The sequence below is a fragment of the Sardina pilchardus genome, chromosome 5 (assembly GCF_963854185.1).
Source record: "Sardina pilchardus chromosome 5, fSarPil1.1, whole genome shotgun sequence".
NCBI classification, from domain to species: domain Eukaryota; kingdom Metazoa; phylum Chordata; class Actinopteri; order Clupeiformes; family Clupeidae; genus Sardina; species Sardina pilchardus.
Window position 1 is genome coordinate 36354270 of NC_084998.1, and position 15825 is coordinate 36370094.

The 15825-nt window shown below is 40.5% G+C and overlaps 1 protein-coding gene across 2 annotated transcripts in view; it reads left to right on the forward strand.

Annotated features, from left to right (window-relative positions):
* The first annotated feature begins 1374 nt into the window (after positions 1 to 1374).
* The window catches only part of LOC134080777 (myotonin-protein kinase), a 351463-nt gene continuing 337012 nt past the window's right edge, over positions 1375 to 15825 (forward strand). For both annotated transcript variants that reach the window (XM_062537385.1, XM_062537386.1), the window contains exon 1: positions 1375 to 1698. In XM_062537385.1, coding sequence (XP_062393369.1) covers positions 1530 to 1698 — 169 coding nt within the window. In that variant the 5' untranslated portion in view covers positions 1375 to 1529. The remainder of the gene's footprint in view (positions 1699 to 15825) is intronic.

Here is a 15825-nt window from a genome sequence, read left to right on the forward strand (position 1 = left end):
TAGGAAGAACAGTATAGTGCATTTTCATGCACTATAATAATACATTTTATTTAATATTGCGCTTTACATCAAATAAATGATCTCAAAGTGCTATATTTTTCCCCTCTGGTTGGCCTAAAACAAACAACTGTTAGTGAATAATTAATTTTGTTCTTGATTTCCTTTAATGTTTCCTAAAGCCAGAAAGTTGCCATTTGAAATTAACTTAGTTTTGTATGTATGTCTGTGATCTGGCTTTTTTTAAAAAAAATTGAACAACTGAATGAACATTCTCCAAAACTGGTGATTCCATAATTTATGCCAGGGGTTGTACATGCGGAGGTGAGATACAGTAAGTAGCCTGGTGCAAAGTGAACTGAAATAGTTGCCTTCTAACGGACTGAACTTAGCCTATTTTCTTAGCTGCTAGAACGATAGGCTATACATCTACCGCTCCTTTGCTACATGATCAAATATTATCAGATGAGAGACAGAAGCACCGGATATTTGACCAACAGGCCCACGCGAGAAACACTGTTCCTCTGGTATGATAATCAGACCATGCAACCTGATGCGCCCCTGAAGTGAGACACAGGAAACAGAAATACTGCAAAATAATAACGAAATTCTTTTGTTTTCCTCACGTGATAAAGGTTTGTTGACGACGATATTTAGTCATTATTTATGTTGACGAAAGCAACACTATATGTCAGATATGATCGCAACAAACACACCTTATAATTGAAAACAGTTATCAATTATATTTCCAAAGTAACCTTCCCAAAACTGAATGTATGTGAGATTCAACACATTCTTCCTGTTATGTGTCTCGAATTGTTTTGAATTGTCTTGAATTGAATTCCACTTCCTGTCATTCCAATTCCAATTCAACTTCAACTTCCTGTGGGGTGGGGCCAATTCAATTCAAATTCCAATTCATGAATTGAATGGAGGCCAATTCTAAAATTGGGAATTGTGCACAAACCTGATGTGAATGCATTGTTGGATTCTGAAATGCCAGGGGTCACCAACCGCAGGTGTTCGCCATCACCGCTTGCGGCTATATATATTAATAATTGTATCCACCTCCACCACCACAGTAGAAGTAAGTGTTGAAGTTGAAACATTGTTAAAATGCATATTCACAATACTGAGGCAGGCTTCAAAGAGAGAGAGAGAAAGGGAGAGAGGGAGAGAGCATTTGTGTGTGTCTGTGTGTCTGTGTGTGTGTGTGTCTGTGTGTGTGGCTGAGAGAGAGAGACAGACCAAAAAAGGGCTTGAGTCAGGGCTAGAGACACAGGCTTGACAGACATCGAATGGGGGAAAGGGGGGAGGGTGAGAACGACACAGACAGAAAAACAGAGTGAAAGAAAGATAGAGTGGAGAGGTTAACACTTTATCAGGAAAACAAAAGAGAGAAGTTGTGTCCCAGTCTCTGAGGTGACAGTACGGCTGGAGTCTTGCAGAAGCGTGTTGAAGGTGAAAACAACTGCTACTACAGGGATTATGGAGCAGGAGACAAGTTGAGCCGAGTCCAGCACAGCTCTGCCATGATGTCAGCAGATTCACGGCCCAGAGACCCACGGCTGCCAGGGGTCTTCACGAAACCTGGGCCAGTGGGGCTACAGACTCTACTGGATCTGCTAGTGGGGGTGTATCAGGAGTTCCGTGGCTCTGCCTTGTCCAGGGAGAAGTATGTCTCAGGCTTCCTCCAATGGGGTCAGTTCCCTCCTCTCCTTCATTTAACTCACTCTCTCTAGCTATGCCAGCTAGCTTGTCACATACATGTGAAGTGATAACATACACACACCATACATACTGTATTATATAAAGGTAGGCATGCTGGTACTGCTTATGTTGAAATATCAATGTTCTACATGGTTTGTGACTAAAATACATCACTTACATTACAATGAACCTGAGCCAGTAAACTGAGCCTAAGCGTTATTGAGCTAAACATAAGCAAACCAAATGATGCACACAATTGAAAGATATGTACAGTATATATATAGAGCTGCCCTTTATAGACCAACTCAGGGCTGCAGGTTGGGGTTGGGTTATATATACTGTAGCTTAAGTTTTTATGGCTGTCTGTGTTTTATGAGGAGTTCTCATTATGAAGCAGTGACCACAGCTGTACATGTGCTCACTAAACTTATTCACCTGTGTCCTCTGATTCTCCACTGTATGAAATTGCAAACACAAGGTCATGTAAGCAAACTCTACATGTGGTCATGTTATGTGAGCATGTTTGATCATTTCTACTAGTGTCCATCAATCCACCATTACAAATCTAAAATTAAAGAGAGGAGTAAAGAGTAGACTACAGGTCATATAATTTACCATGTATCCTCAAACCTCCCCCACACACATTATTTTCCACCTTGAACATTTAACAGTACTGCTACAAAAACAATATTCTACATGTTCTCGTATGTAAGATCAGTATTTTTTTTTTTTTTTTAAAGGTATCTGTGCATTGCCTCTATATTGTATCACAGTTATGTTCATAGTGTGTAGCAAAAAAAGTGCATATTTAATGTGTCTAATATTGCGCTTCTCAACTGTAGGGGGACCCAAGAGCAAATATTTAGAGCTGCTTTAATCAAAGTTTAGTAATAGATATTTTATTAATGTAGAATCAACACTACACATAACCCAGATTTGGGACAGTCTCATGATTCATTGGAATCCTTGGACCTGCTCGAGTTCAACGCACCCTATGTCGTCAATTTCCACCATGATGGATTTTCCGCCATTTTGGATTTCATCAAAAACACTTCAAAGATTATTTCATTCACAAATTGTGTCCGATCAATCCAATCCAATCCAATCCACTTTATTTATATAGCACAATTTAAGCAAACACAGGGTTTCCAAAGTGCTGTACAACACAATAATAATGACAACAGTAGAATAACATAAAATAATAAAATAAGAAATATAAAAATAAAACAAGTAAAATCAAATCAGATAAATAAGTAATTAAATAAGGACCACTGCCTACACAACACATTACATACAGTGGGTACGGGTTGAGAATGCACCTTTTCCCGCGGGACTCCCGAAGAGATCCCGCAGGCTGTCAAGCCGATTTTTTTCGAGGCTAAGACAATGTACCCAAACAACCACCAGGTGGCAGAAAGTTTCAGCCCGCATTTCAACTGCATTTAATGATGAAGAAGACCGCATATCTGTCAATAGTCGACTCCTTAATCTCATTTAATCATTAAAATGAAGGTGATGACTGGCGAAATTAATCAACTTCAACTTCAACTTTCCATCTTTATTGTCCCAAAAGGGCAATTGGTTGTGCAGCAAGACATACACTATAGACAACACAAATAACAAAACAGGACAGACCATAAAGTGTAGTGTGCACATAGACATACAAAGCTGTACCTGATAAAAAACAGAATAACATCAAAATAAATTAAGTAGATTATAAATAAACATCAAATGAAGTGATCTATTTGAGATTAGTGTTTAGCAGAGATATGGCACTGGGAACAAATGAAAATCTAAATCTATTGGTTTTTACAGTAGGCAATCTGTATCGTGAACCAGATGGTAAGATCTGGAATTCAGGGTGGAGGGGGTGAGCGCTGACTGATAAAATAGACTTGGCCTTCCTCAGGGTTGATTTATTATAGAGGTCAGTGAGGCTGCTTTGCTGAGCACCTATGATTTTCCCACTGACCTTCACAATTTTGGAAAGAGAATTTTTTGCTTTCACACTGAGGTTGTTATACCAGCATGCCATGGAAAAAGACAGGACAGATTCAATGTAGGACCTGTAAAATAATGTCATAATGGTTTTGTCTACGTTGAACTTTGCCAGCTTACGCAAACAAAAGAGACGTTGTTGCCCTTTCTTGTATATGTGCTCTGTGTTGGTGTTAAAATTAAGCTTACTATCAATCCAGCTACCCAGGTACTTGTAAGATTCAACTACCTCCACAGTCTGCCCTTTGATGGTAGTAGTCAGAGAAGGGAGGGAGTTGCGCCTGAAATCGATGACCATGTCCTTAGTTTTTGTGACATTCAGATGAAGATGGGAACGGTCACACCAAGCAATGAAGTCATCAATAACTGGACCATGATCAGATTCGCTACTGTGTAGGAGACTGACAATGACTGAATCGTCTGCAAATTTCGAGATGTGTCTATTTGCATGCTGACTACGGCAGTGATCTGTGTAGATGATATATAGCAGAGGAGACAGGACACACCCCTGAGGTGACCCTGTAGAAGATGTCATCTCATCTGAAAGTGTCCCATTCACCCTCACTTGCTGAGTCCTGTTTGTAAGGAAATCCAGGATCCAGCCAACTAAGCCACGGTCCAACTGAACATTTCTGATAAGATTGTCAACTAAAATGTGAGGTTGGATAGTATTAAAAGCGGATGAGAAATCCACAAATAAAATCTTAGCATGAGTGTTACTGCCCTCAAGGTGCTTAAATAACATGTGTAGTAAGGTGACAGTAGCATCCCCTACCCCTCGCTTGGACCTATAAGCAAACTGTAGAGGGTCCAGGAGACTCTCTGTGCAGTTTAAAATGAACCTTTTCATAAGTTTTTCAAAACATTTCATTACCAAAGAGGTCAGGGCAACTGGCCTAAAATCATTCAAGACCTTAGGATGATTGTGTTTAGCCACTGGGACAATAATAGAGTGTTTCCAAATTTTAGGGACTCTCGGTTCAATGAGAGAAAGCTGGAAAATGTGATAAAATATTTCACCAAGCTGGTCAGCACATAACCCAAGCAGTCTACCCCCTATATTATCTGACCCGGGACTCTTCTTAGGTTTTGTGTGTCTAAACACATCAATTACATCATGTACATCAAAAGGTGGGGAGACACTATCTCTAAGGTCATTCTTTTGCTCTAAGATGATGTTGTTGAATGTTGGTGAGTCAAACCTCAGATAAAATTTGTTCAGTTCCTGTGCAAAATGTTTATCACATTTAAACCCATCCAACACAATCCTAGAATCTCTTGTTTCTTTAGTTCCAGTTATCACCTTCATACTGTCCCATGCTGATCCTAAATTATTTTTCTCCAGTTCCCCTACAAGCTTATCTTTATACTGACACTGCTCTCCAAAGCAAAGTCTTAACCCTTCTATTGTGTTAGAAAGCTGTTTACACCTGTGGTGTTAGCGGGTCCATTTGGACTAGTGCTGCCGCGATTAATCGACATAATCGAACTAATCGATTATGAAAATTAGTCGACGCCAATTTTTTTAGTCGACTAATCGTTTTGCTTTTGACCCCCTATTTATTTTTGGTCTCCCGTCTCTAACGGCTGTAATGTTATTAATTCTGTTATTAACTCTACAAAAGTAGGCTGATATTGATATGAGCATATCTATATCTATGGCTATATGTCATGTTTTGGCCCTTCAGTTGAGTTAAAAATAAAATGGACAAAAAGGAATGGATTAAAATGGAATAAAATTGACTATTTTTTTAAAAAAATAGTCGTTTAGATTAGTCGACTAATCGAAAAATTAGTTGAAAGATTAATCGTTAGAAAATTAGTCGTTAGTGGCAGCACTAATTTGGACCCATGATTTTAAAATGCTTGCAAATGCTTAAAATCACCAGTTTTCTTCAAATTTAGTTTTTCAGCTAATTGCTGGCTTAGTATGTATTCATATAAATGGAATCAGTGTGTGAATTGTTTTTAGTTGGCTCCACAGACACATTATTTTAAAATATACCACTCGTTTTTGATTGCAAAAACTGTTTAAATTCACTAAATATATTTCTTTTTCTTATAGAATGAGTAATAATAAACTGTAAATGTGTTATAAACTAATATTAGAGTACACATACCAAAAAAAATAAAAAAATAAATTATTATTATTTAAAATTATTAACAATAGTGACATCTTTGGTGTTTCGGGTCAAAACGGACCCGCATAGATAAATGGTAGGATAAAGAAAGCAAGTATTTTTTTTTCCATAAAACCAACTTTTATTTAACCATACCAATTACCTCTATCCCATAAGCTGGCCGTAGCTTCATTACAGGATCTGTATACCCCCGCAAGAAGCAACAGTCCCATGTAGGCATCGAGCTGTGTTTCTCTGTCCAGCTATCACCAAACACTCTTCTCTCTTCCATGTTGGTCATCTCAAGTAGGATATTCTGAATAGGTCGTGTAAAGAACAGTTCAAACGCTGACTTGATGTCTTGGGCGTGTGACACAGCGTATCTAGTAGGCCCTGGAGTCATTCTGAGGATGTTCTCTGTCGATGCCCTGGATTGGGTTTGAAGAGGGCTTGATAACCATGAAATGTCACCTTTTCTTGACTTAGAACCTCTCTTTGATCATCTGTGACATCTGGGTCCTCCTCATCAGATGTTTGGTCTTGTTCAGGGTCATACTGAACATCATCCTCATCCTCAGACACATCCTCCTCAGCTTCACTTTGCCCTCTATCCTCAGGATCACCATCATTACCAAAGATATGATCCAGCGCCTCATAAACAGTATACCTTTTGCTCATGTTGACTGATACTCCTACAGAATTCAACTGATAATATCCCACCCAAACCCTCTTTATATGAGCGAATGTTCATAAACAATGTATGCTGCAAAAAAGTTTGAGTTCACGTGGGGGGTGGTGTGTGTGTGCACCTGTATGCGTGTGTTTCTGTGGGTCTCTGTCTGTGCATGTGAAAGAGGCCTGTGTGTGTGTGTGTGTGTGTGTGTGAATGTGTGTGTGTGTGTGCGCGCGCGTGTGTGTATGTGTGTGCGCGCGCGTGTGTGTGCGTGTGTGTGTGTGCGCGCGTGTGTGTGTGTGCGTGCGCGTGTGTGTGTGCGTGTGCGCATGTGTGTGTCTGTGCATGCTTGTGCGTGCGTGTGTGTGTGTGCATGCGTGTGCGCGTGTGTGTGTGTGTGCATGGTGTGTGTGTGTGTGGGTGTGCGTGTGTGTGTGTGTACGTGTGTGTGCGTGCACCTGTGTGCGCGCGCGCATGTGTGTATGTGTGTGCGCGTGTGTGTGTGCGTGTGCATGTGTGTGTGCGTGCGTGTGTGTGCGTGCGTGTGTGTGTGCGTGTGTGTGTGTGCGTGCGTGTACGCGTGTGTGTGTCTGTGCATGCGTGTGAGTGCGTGCGTGTGCGTGTGTGTGTGTGTGTGTGCGTGCGTGTGTGTGCGTGTGTGTGTGTGTGTGTGTGCGTGTGTGAGCGCGTGTGTGTGTGTGTGTGTGTGTGTGTTGGTGATGTGAGCCATAATTGATCCTCAGAGCAACCCATAGCTTTGAAGTGATGCATACAACAGCCAGTATTCTCTGCCGGGTCATTTTGGACCCGTAACATCACAGATGTAACTTTTTTTTTTTGAGACCTTTAGAATTTACTAAAATTGTGAAAATTAATTTTGCTGCATTTAAATAGGTGTGTCTGAGGATTAGATGAAGCCTCATTCCAGGACAAAAAAGAAAAGTGTACTTTTTACACAGTTAAACTTGAAAACGGGTCAATTTTGACCCTAACACAATAGAAGGGTTAAGTGATTTTGTCACCCAAGGTTTACTGTTGGGATATATCTTAATAGTTTTATCTGGGATTACATTGTCCATACAGAAGGAAACGTAACAGCTAACGACATCTGAGATATCATCTAAGTCCACGCAGGTTTCCTTAAACACCTGCCAATCCGTGCAGTCGTAGCAGCCTTGCAAGCTCAGTATAGAATCTTCAGTCCAGACTTTAACCCCGCGTACACACTGTCTCCGTCCGTCAACGGATCACGGAGGTTGGATCTGCCGTATGTGTATTTGCATACACGTGATCTGATTGGCTGACGGATCCGTCGCTGCCTGAAAAGTTGAACATTTCTCAACTTTCTTGACGGAGGCAACGGAGCTGAAGCGACGGACGGACCCACAATGCATTTCGAGTCCGCCCCATGCAAAGTGAATGAGATCCGTTGACGGACGGAGACAGTGTGAATGCGGGGTAACTTGTTTGGTGAGAGGTTTCTCCCTCTGTAAGGCAGTACGATACTTTGGTATTAGATGAATACAGTTATGGTCAGCCCCTCCTAGTGGGGGAAGGGGGAGGGCTTTGTAAGCACCTTTAATCGAACCATAACACAAGTCCAGAGTTTTATTGAGTCTTGTGGGACATTTGACGTATTGGTCAAAGTTTCTTAAAATATTCTTAAGAGAACAGTGATTAAAATCACCAAGGACTAAAACAGGCGCGTCGGGAGATGTGGCCTGTAGTCTTTGGATAGACTGTAATATAAAGTCTGATGCGTTATCCGCGTTAACTCTTGGGTGAATATAGGCCACCATGACGAATATTTGAGGAAATTCACGGGGCAGATATGGAGGGCGCAGCGACACGGACAGCAGTTCCACGTCTTAAGTGCACAGCCTTTTTCTTATAAGAACATTTTTGCAGTAACTTTGGTTCACATACAAGCAAACCCCACCCCCGCGTGACATGCCTGTCACCGCTGCGTTTCGATCCAGCCGTACGGGTGCGCCAAATCCGTCTATGGCTAATTCGGTGTCCAAGTCTCTCTCTTGCAACCATGTCTCTGTGATCGCCAACAAGCAAGAGTCTCTAAATTCATGTTGAGATCTCACGTTGGCTTGCAACTCGTCAGTCTTGTTGCGGAGTGACTGGGCGTTTGAGAGAATTATTGAGGGCAGAGGGATCCGGGATAGAGGTTGTTTCCTAAGTCTATTTCGGACACCGGCCCGCTTACCTCGCTTCCTGGTTTTCCGGTGAAACGCACCGTTGGAGTCCTTTTTTCTTCTTGTGTGATCAGCAAAGCAAACGACGTTTCAATAAACCATTGTTGAAATTAATGAAAATGGTTATAGAAAATCGCCTACAGCCTAACGCCGACACAGCTGATTCTTTGATTGATTCTAAGCTGTTTTGATGTAGGGGATGGGTAAACTGGCGCGCTACAAACATGCTACCAATCAAATGTATATTTTAAAGAAGAATCCGCACACTTCAAGTCTTTGTGCAGAAATAGCTTTACTGATACTGACTTGCTAGCTTTCGGTCGTTAGACCTTCATCAGGCAGAGTGAATCATACAGACAACAGTGCTGAGTTAATACACCTGGCTTGATTGAAAACACCTGTGTCAAAAAAGCATCATGGGACTTGTGGTCTTTACAAGTCTCTGTATGGAAAAACACTCTGTGTCAGTGAAGCATCATGGGTAGTGTAGTTTAGATAATACATGAAACATATACATACATATAGAAAGAAAAAGAACAAGTCTATGCCTTGTACACATCAGGCTACAGCCATCATAAAACAAAGCACAAGCAGTTCAAAGTTATATAAGCACACTCATGTCAAAATCCTCATTTAGACCTGATGGCTGTAGTGACTCTAATTTATAGATCCAGAAGAGTTCCCGTTGACATAACCTCCTGTCGACATCACCCCCTCTGTGTAGGGTTATCTGTTCTATGCCTTGAAATCTAAGGGAAGAGATAGGGTGTGACATAGCATTAAATCAAATGTAGAAACGAGATGGTCAGTCCTTGTATTTTTTCTTCACGTTTTGTTATAAGAAATATATAGGCTAAGTAATAAGTTAAAGTCTTCTTCCGTATTGAACAGACGCTCGGCATGTCAGATTGCAGTTGCAGAGTCTTTGAATGTTTTACAACCCAGCTGGTATCCGCTGTTCATTCCGACATATCCCCACTCGGCGGTATTTAACTTTTATTTTTCAAACAACGTGCCATTCCGACATGAGGTCATTAATAGGCTATTAATGTCATAACTATTAGGCTATCATTAGGCTTACTATGCATGGCTGTAGGCAGCTATGAGGCCACTGAGATCTGGACCTCATCGGTTTTGAGAGCTGGAAATACATGTGTTTGCTAAATATCGGTATATTGTTGTGCATGTTGCGTTCGCGAAGTGAAAGCAGTTCTGTATAGACATTGCAAGTTTTCATGGTGATCATCGGCGCAGCTGTAGCTAATTGTGAAAGCCGATTGGAAATACATAAGTTTAGAGCGAACGTTTCAACTATGTTTGCCATGGTAGACAAAAACACTCAAATAAAACAATAGCCTAAAAAATAACTGTAGTGCGTAATGGACACGGCTCTATATCCCAAATAATTTTCGAAGTTCGCCATTTGGTAATATGACCTATCCTTACTGACAATAATTTATATTGAGCACAACTAAAGTTGCACGAAGGCAAAATACAGTCCTAAGCCTATTATATAGCCAGGCCAATTAATAGTAGAGCTGTAATTGGGCCTTAAAAGTTAGACCCGACGAGTCCCGAGCCCGACAGTGTTCAGCCCGAGCTCGACCCGACATTTTGATTGACACCTTTTTAAAAGCCCGAACCCGTTTACAGCCCGACATTATTGCAATCTGCGCATGCACATATCTTTTGCCTTTAGTCATGAATGAGTCATGTATACGTCTTTTAACATAATTTATTTATAACTAGGCTATAGGCCACTAATGAAAATAAAAGAAAATCTCTCCACACAACCACCAATACGAAAACAAATGGGCCAACGTGCCAATAAAAACGAGTCTTTGTTAACAAATCAAATTAAGATAAATTCTAAATTAAGATGTTATTTGGCAATAACAATATTAAGATATGACCAGGCTAATATTAAGATAAAGGCTCAGCAGAATTTGCTTCGAAACTTCTCCACTTCTCTCCACAATCCATTCCAGCCTCAACACGACGGTGAACAGCAGCTGAAATAATCAAATAGCCTAATAATGCCAACACTAGGCTATACTCTGTCTACCTTAAGACTCAATTAATATTTAGTTACCATTTGAAAACCTTTACTCACTTGATTAGGCTACATGTTTTTTGGAGGAAAATCCATTTTCGAATCTTTCTCGCACTCGAAACGCATGCATCACCTGACCACTAATTTACAGCGGAAGCCCGGGCCCGGCCTGAGCCCGTGCGAAGTGACAAAAATTAAGACCGAACACGACCCGACCCATCAAAGCCCTCAGGCAAAGATCTTCAGCTCTAATTAATAGCCTAGATGTGCAGAACCAGCATTTGCGTGCGTGCTTACCGGTGAGGTGTAGCCTACAAAAATGAGCATAACATCTGATTATTAAGTAAGTATGGCTAGGCTACTGGTAAGAGAAGAGCTGGTTTAAAATTCAAGTAACGTGCGCTATTTAACCCCTCGAGACCGACTGTATTGCAGTCTGCCGACACAGCCAGGCGACGCTCCCAACCCATTAGTTTTGGGCACGAATGAATGGGTCTGCCCTAAATGGACACGCGAGGAGAGCGCGCGGCAGCTATTGTTATGTATTGAGGCGCTAAAACAAAGTTTTGAGCGTTAGAGATTCCTGCATGCTGCATTACTGTGATCCCTACCCTGTGGATGATTTTTTTCTCCTTGGAATACAGCAATGACAGAATGCCTTTTTTTTAACGAACGCGAAAACTGAGATTGTTGGAACGACTAACAAACTGTGAGATAAACATTGTTTTTTCGTTTCTGGGAGATCTCGTTATCGTTTGGACTGTCGGATTTTATGTTTATTGTTTGGACTTATGGACACTGAACTTTGGGGGGTGGTTGTTAGTAACCTGACTCTCGCCAGATCCTTGTAGTTCGCTGAGCTTCGCACAAGGATCTGGGACTTCTAGATAGGAGACGTATTTCTGAAGGCGGGACCTTGTAAAACATCCTTGCATGTGATTTGATAAACCACTTGTGCGTTATCTTGAATGACGTGCTAGGCTACTTCAAGCTCTTGCCAAACCCGGACGGAAGAAGGGTGAAAACATCCTTGCCACCAATAAATGTCTTCAAAACCATTCTCTGTTCATCTTTTAAAGAATGAATACTCGATAGATTTGACAAAACGGTTGAAATAGCAGAATCAACATCAGCACAAGACTCATGCTGCGTGCCACCATTGTTGTTTGAATCAAACACTCGCTTCGGCGCTCCTGATTGGTTCATCATTTTTTGCTCCCTGGAAGGAGTTCCCTGTGTGGAGCTCAGCGAAACGCCTCTGGCGGAGCATGGCAGAACTACAAGGGTCTGGCAAGAGTCAGGCTAGGTTGTTAGTGCTTTACGAAGCTTTGTGTTAATAAGCAAGCGTCGAGCCTTCAGCTCACCGTGCGATGCAGTTGCGCGCTAGGTGGCCACGAACTCATTAACTGTTTACGACACAATACAGTGAGGTATTTGTGTTTTTCGTTTGTTAGATGAATGCATGTTTGACATGTAAACAGGCCTTCTGCCCGTTAACGTAAGGCCCTATCTCTTGATTATAATAAGAGGCAAATTGTTACAGGACAACCTAAACTGACTTCCCCAATGCTTCCCCGCAGCACATTTCATTTTAAAATAGGATGAACAAAGTCTATGGACTATATTAAATCCAGGTAGCCTAATAATTAGGCTATGTGCCACGTCCAATTTCGCAAGTGATGTTGGCTACATTTAAAAATCGACAGCCGTCTGTAAGACTGAGGCCAAAACATATTTATCGTAGCCTATGGGCTATTCACCCACAAGGCTATTCACTTTTTTGAAAAGAATGTAAGTAGACTAGATATGGACGGCAAGAGTAGCCTACAGCAGCATTCAGACACTCAAGGTGAGGAAGTGCTCCATATCAGTGTGCTGCATTATTGTGACGGGCTTCGTTTCAGGAAACATTCTTCAACACTCTGTGAAAGACCTCCGATGCGCACTGATAGCTATTATGGGGCCGTAACTTAGGAGTAGGGGGGGGGGGGTGCATTAGGCTACAACGTTGACTTGGGGGAAAAATCGAATTTGTAGACTGTCGGAATGGGGTACTAAAATGTGTCGGATTAGCAGCATGTTGAAATAGAGGCATGTCTAAATGGAAGCATGTCGTAGTGGTGGCATGTCTGAGTGGCAGCATGTAACCCATTAAGAAGGTAACCATGTTCGATTCCACTTATGCATGTGAGAAATGCTAGTATTCAGTTCGCTCTCGGAAGCTTTGCCCACTGATATGCGATTGATCTTGAACGCAAGCACGCATCATTGCCCTGGGACTTTTCTCGGCCGTCTGACTCGGATGCAGTCAATTGAGCTAAGTTGGCGTGGACTTTCCTGATTTTGTTTGCTTTTATTATTTATTTGATTTGTGTTTGTTTGTCTGTCTTGTATGTCTTGGTGTCACGGGAACGCTGGCGATTACGCCGCTCCGTCTGGCATTTTTGTCTTGTTTTTTTTTTTTTTTTAACTTTATTGCCAATAGAGAACTTAAAGGCAATCACAACCATACAAACAAACATATCACACACAAAGAGACAATACAACTAATATACACATAAACATACATAGAAATGAAAATAAAATCAAATGAAATACATAAATGAATAAATAATCATACAGAAACTAGAGAAAGCAATTCCAGGGAATTACGAGTGCATGAAAATTGAGACAAAGATAGAGGTGAAGTAGAGAAAAGGTTGAGGGGAGTCATAGTTGATGACAATTAACAGTTTGAATGAGCAAAAAGTTAAACAGTTGAGTAGTTCAAATAGTTGAGCTATTTAATAGAGAATTATTGTGTGAGGACTTTTATTTTGAAACAGTTGTGGGCAGAGGAAACTGTTGGTGGGATACATAGCTGATGACAACTGTAATTCGGAATGGCTAAAAGAGTTAAATAGTTGCATAGTTTAAATAGTTATATTATTAAATACGGAATTAGGACACTGATTTATTTTGAAACAGTTGTGGGCAGAGTCATATTTGAAGACAACTGGCAGTTAGAAGGTCTGAACAGTTAAATAGTTGAATTGTTTAAATAGTTGAATTAATTAATAGTGAATCATTTGAGTGAGGACTTTTATTTTGAAACAGTTTCAGGCAGTAGAAACAGTTGGAGGGAGTCATTGATGCAAACTGACAGTTGGAATAGCCAAACAGTGAAATAGTTGAGTAGTTTAAATAGTTGAATTAATTAATAGTGAATTTAGTTTCAGGCAGTAGAAACAGTTGGAGGGAGTCATAGTTGATGAAAACGGACAGTTGGAATAGCTAAACAGTTAAATAGTTGCGTAGTTTAAATAGTTGAGTAGTTTAAATAGTTGAATTAATTAATAGTGAATTCAGTTTCAGGCAGTAGAAACAGTTGGAGGGAGTCATAGTTGATGAAAACTGACAGCTTGAATAGCCAAACAGTTAAATAGTTGAGTAGTTTAAATAGTTGATGACAACTGACAGTTAAAATGGCAGAACAGTTAAAAAGTTGAATTAATTAATAGTGAATTTAGTTTGAGGCAGCAGAAAAAGTTGGAGGGAGTCATAGTTGATGAAAACGGACAGTTGGAATAGCCAAACAGTTAAATAGTTGAGTATAAATAGTTGAGTAGTTTAAATAGTTGATGACAACTGACAGTTAAAATGGCTGAACAGTTAAATAGTTGAGTAGTTTAAATGGTTGAATGATTTGATAGTGAATTATGGTAGTGAGGATTTTTATTTTGAAACAGTTTTGGGCACAGGGAACAGTTGAGCAGGATCTGTAGTCTTATCAGAGCCAGACTGCATGGTTAAAAGCAAAGATTCTAGAACAGAGCAAGATGGATCAGTGGCCGGATAATACGTTGAATATGTTGAAGTACGTTCTAACCATTGTTCTAGCTCCATGGGCGCCATTTTAGTAAGCTCAGGTGTCGTCACAGACGCTGGCCACAGTGGGAATCCTATGGCGCTGACCCTAAAATATTAACAGTATTTATTCTGTAAAGCTATTTGTTCCAATTACGAGAAACCGGTCAGACAACACCATGTCTAGACTCGTTAAATATATTGCATAAATACGATATATAGTATTTCCGAGGGTATAAATTAGGCTAGGCTGCAACATCCATTCAGCATACCTTCAATAGCGGTATTGCTGGCAAGCAACATATGATAACAAATTCAACAGCTCCATAACTAATTCGTCCATTTGAAGCACACATACATTATAAATGTTCACCCTTTCACCAAGTGAACTATTAAATGTAGGGGAGAGCCGGGTCGATTGAAACGCGGGACGAAAGTAACACAGCGATTTCCTCGAAAACCATGCACATCTGAAATGTCATATGTCGTCAGTTTGTTCAACACACAAGACTTGCCAACCACGGGAAATCTCGTGCCATGACGTCATCGAATTCCACCGTTATCCCCGCAAACCTGTTTTTGACACCGGCAAGTAAAATCTTATGTGCGGTAATTTTTTTGTGATCACAACTCGTGTTTATTGTTTCATGCAATGATCACATGACCATACGAGAGATGAATCATTACTTAAACATGTCTGAAAGTGTTAAATGTCAGCATTTTGAGGTTTAGAAGCAAAATATGTTTAAGTGTTAGTTAGCACTGTCGGGACGATTGAAACAGTTGTTTCAATCGACCCGAACTATCAATGCAAAAAAAAATCAAATGTTTCAAAATAAAAGAGGAAGATCAATTGTGAATCCCTCAACAAGGCTTACAACGGGAAATAAGTAAATTAGATGGAAATGTAGTCATCAGCATGGTATAAAATGAAGAAATGTGAGTTTAATCGAAACGCGTATCTCGACATTGACGCACATGGAAAAATAAATTTTTTGACCTACTTATATTTTGAAGAATCAGGTGAAATTTTAGCCATGACAAGTACAGAAGTATGTTGTTAGGTATGTTTCATAAAAACTAGAGTGAAGTGAATGGTTTCTGTTTACAATATGCTGTTTCATTCGTCCCGCACATGTGTTTCAATTGACCCGACTGGGTGGGTCAATTGAAACAAATGACAACTTATGTTCAAAGTTAAAAAACAACGCGATCACTCAA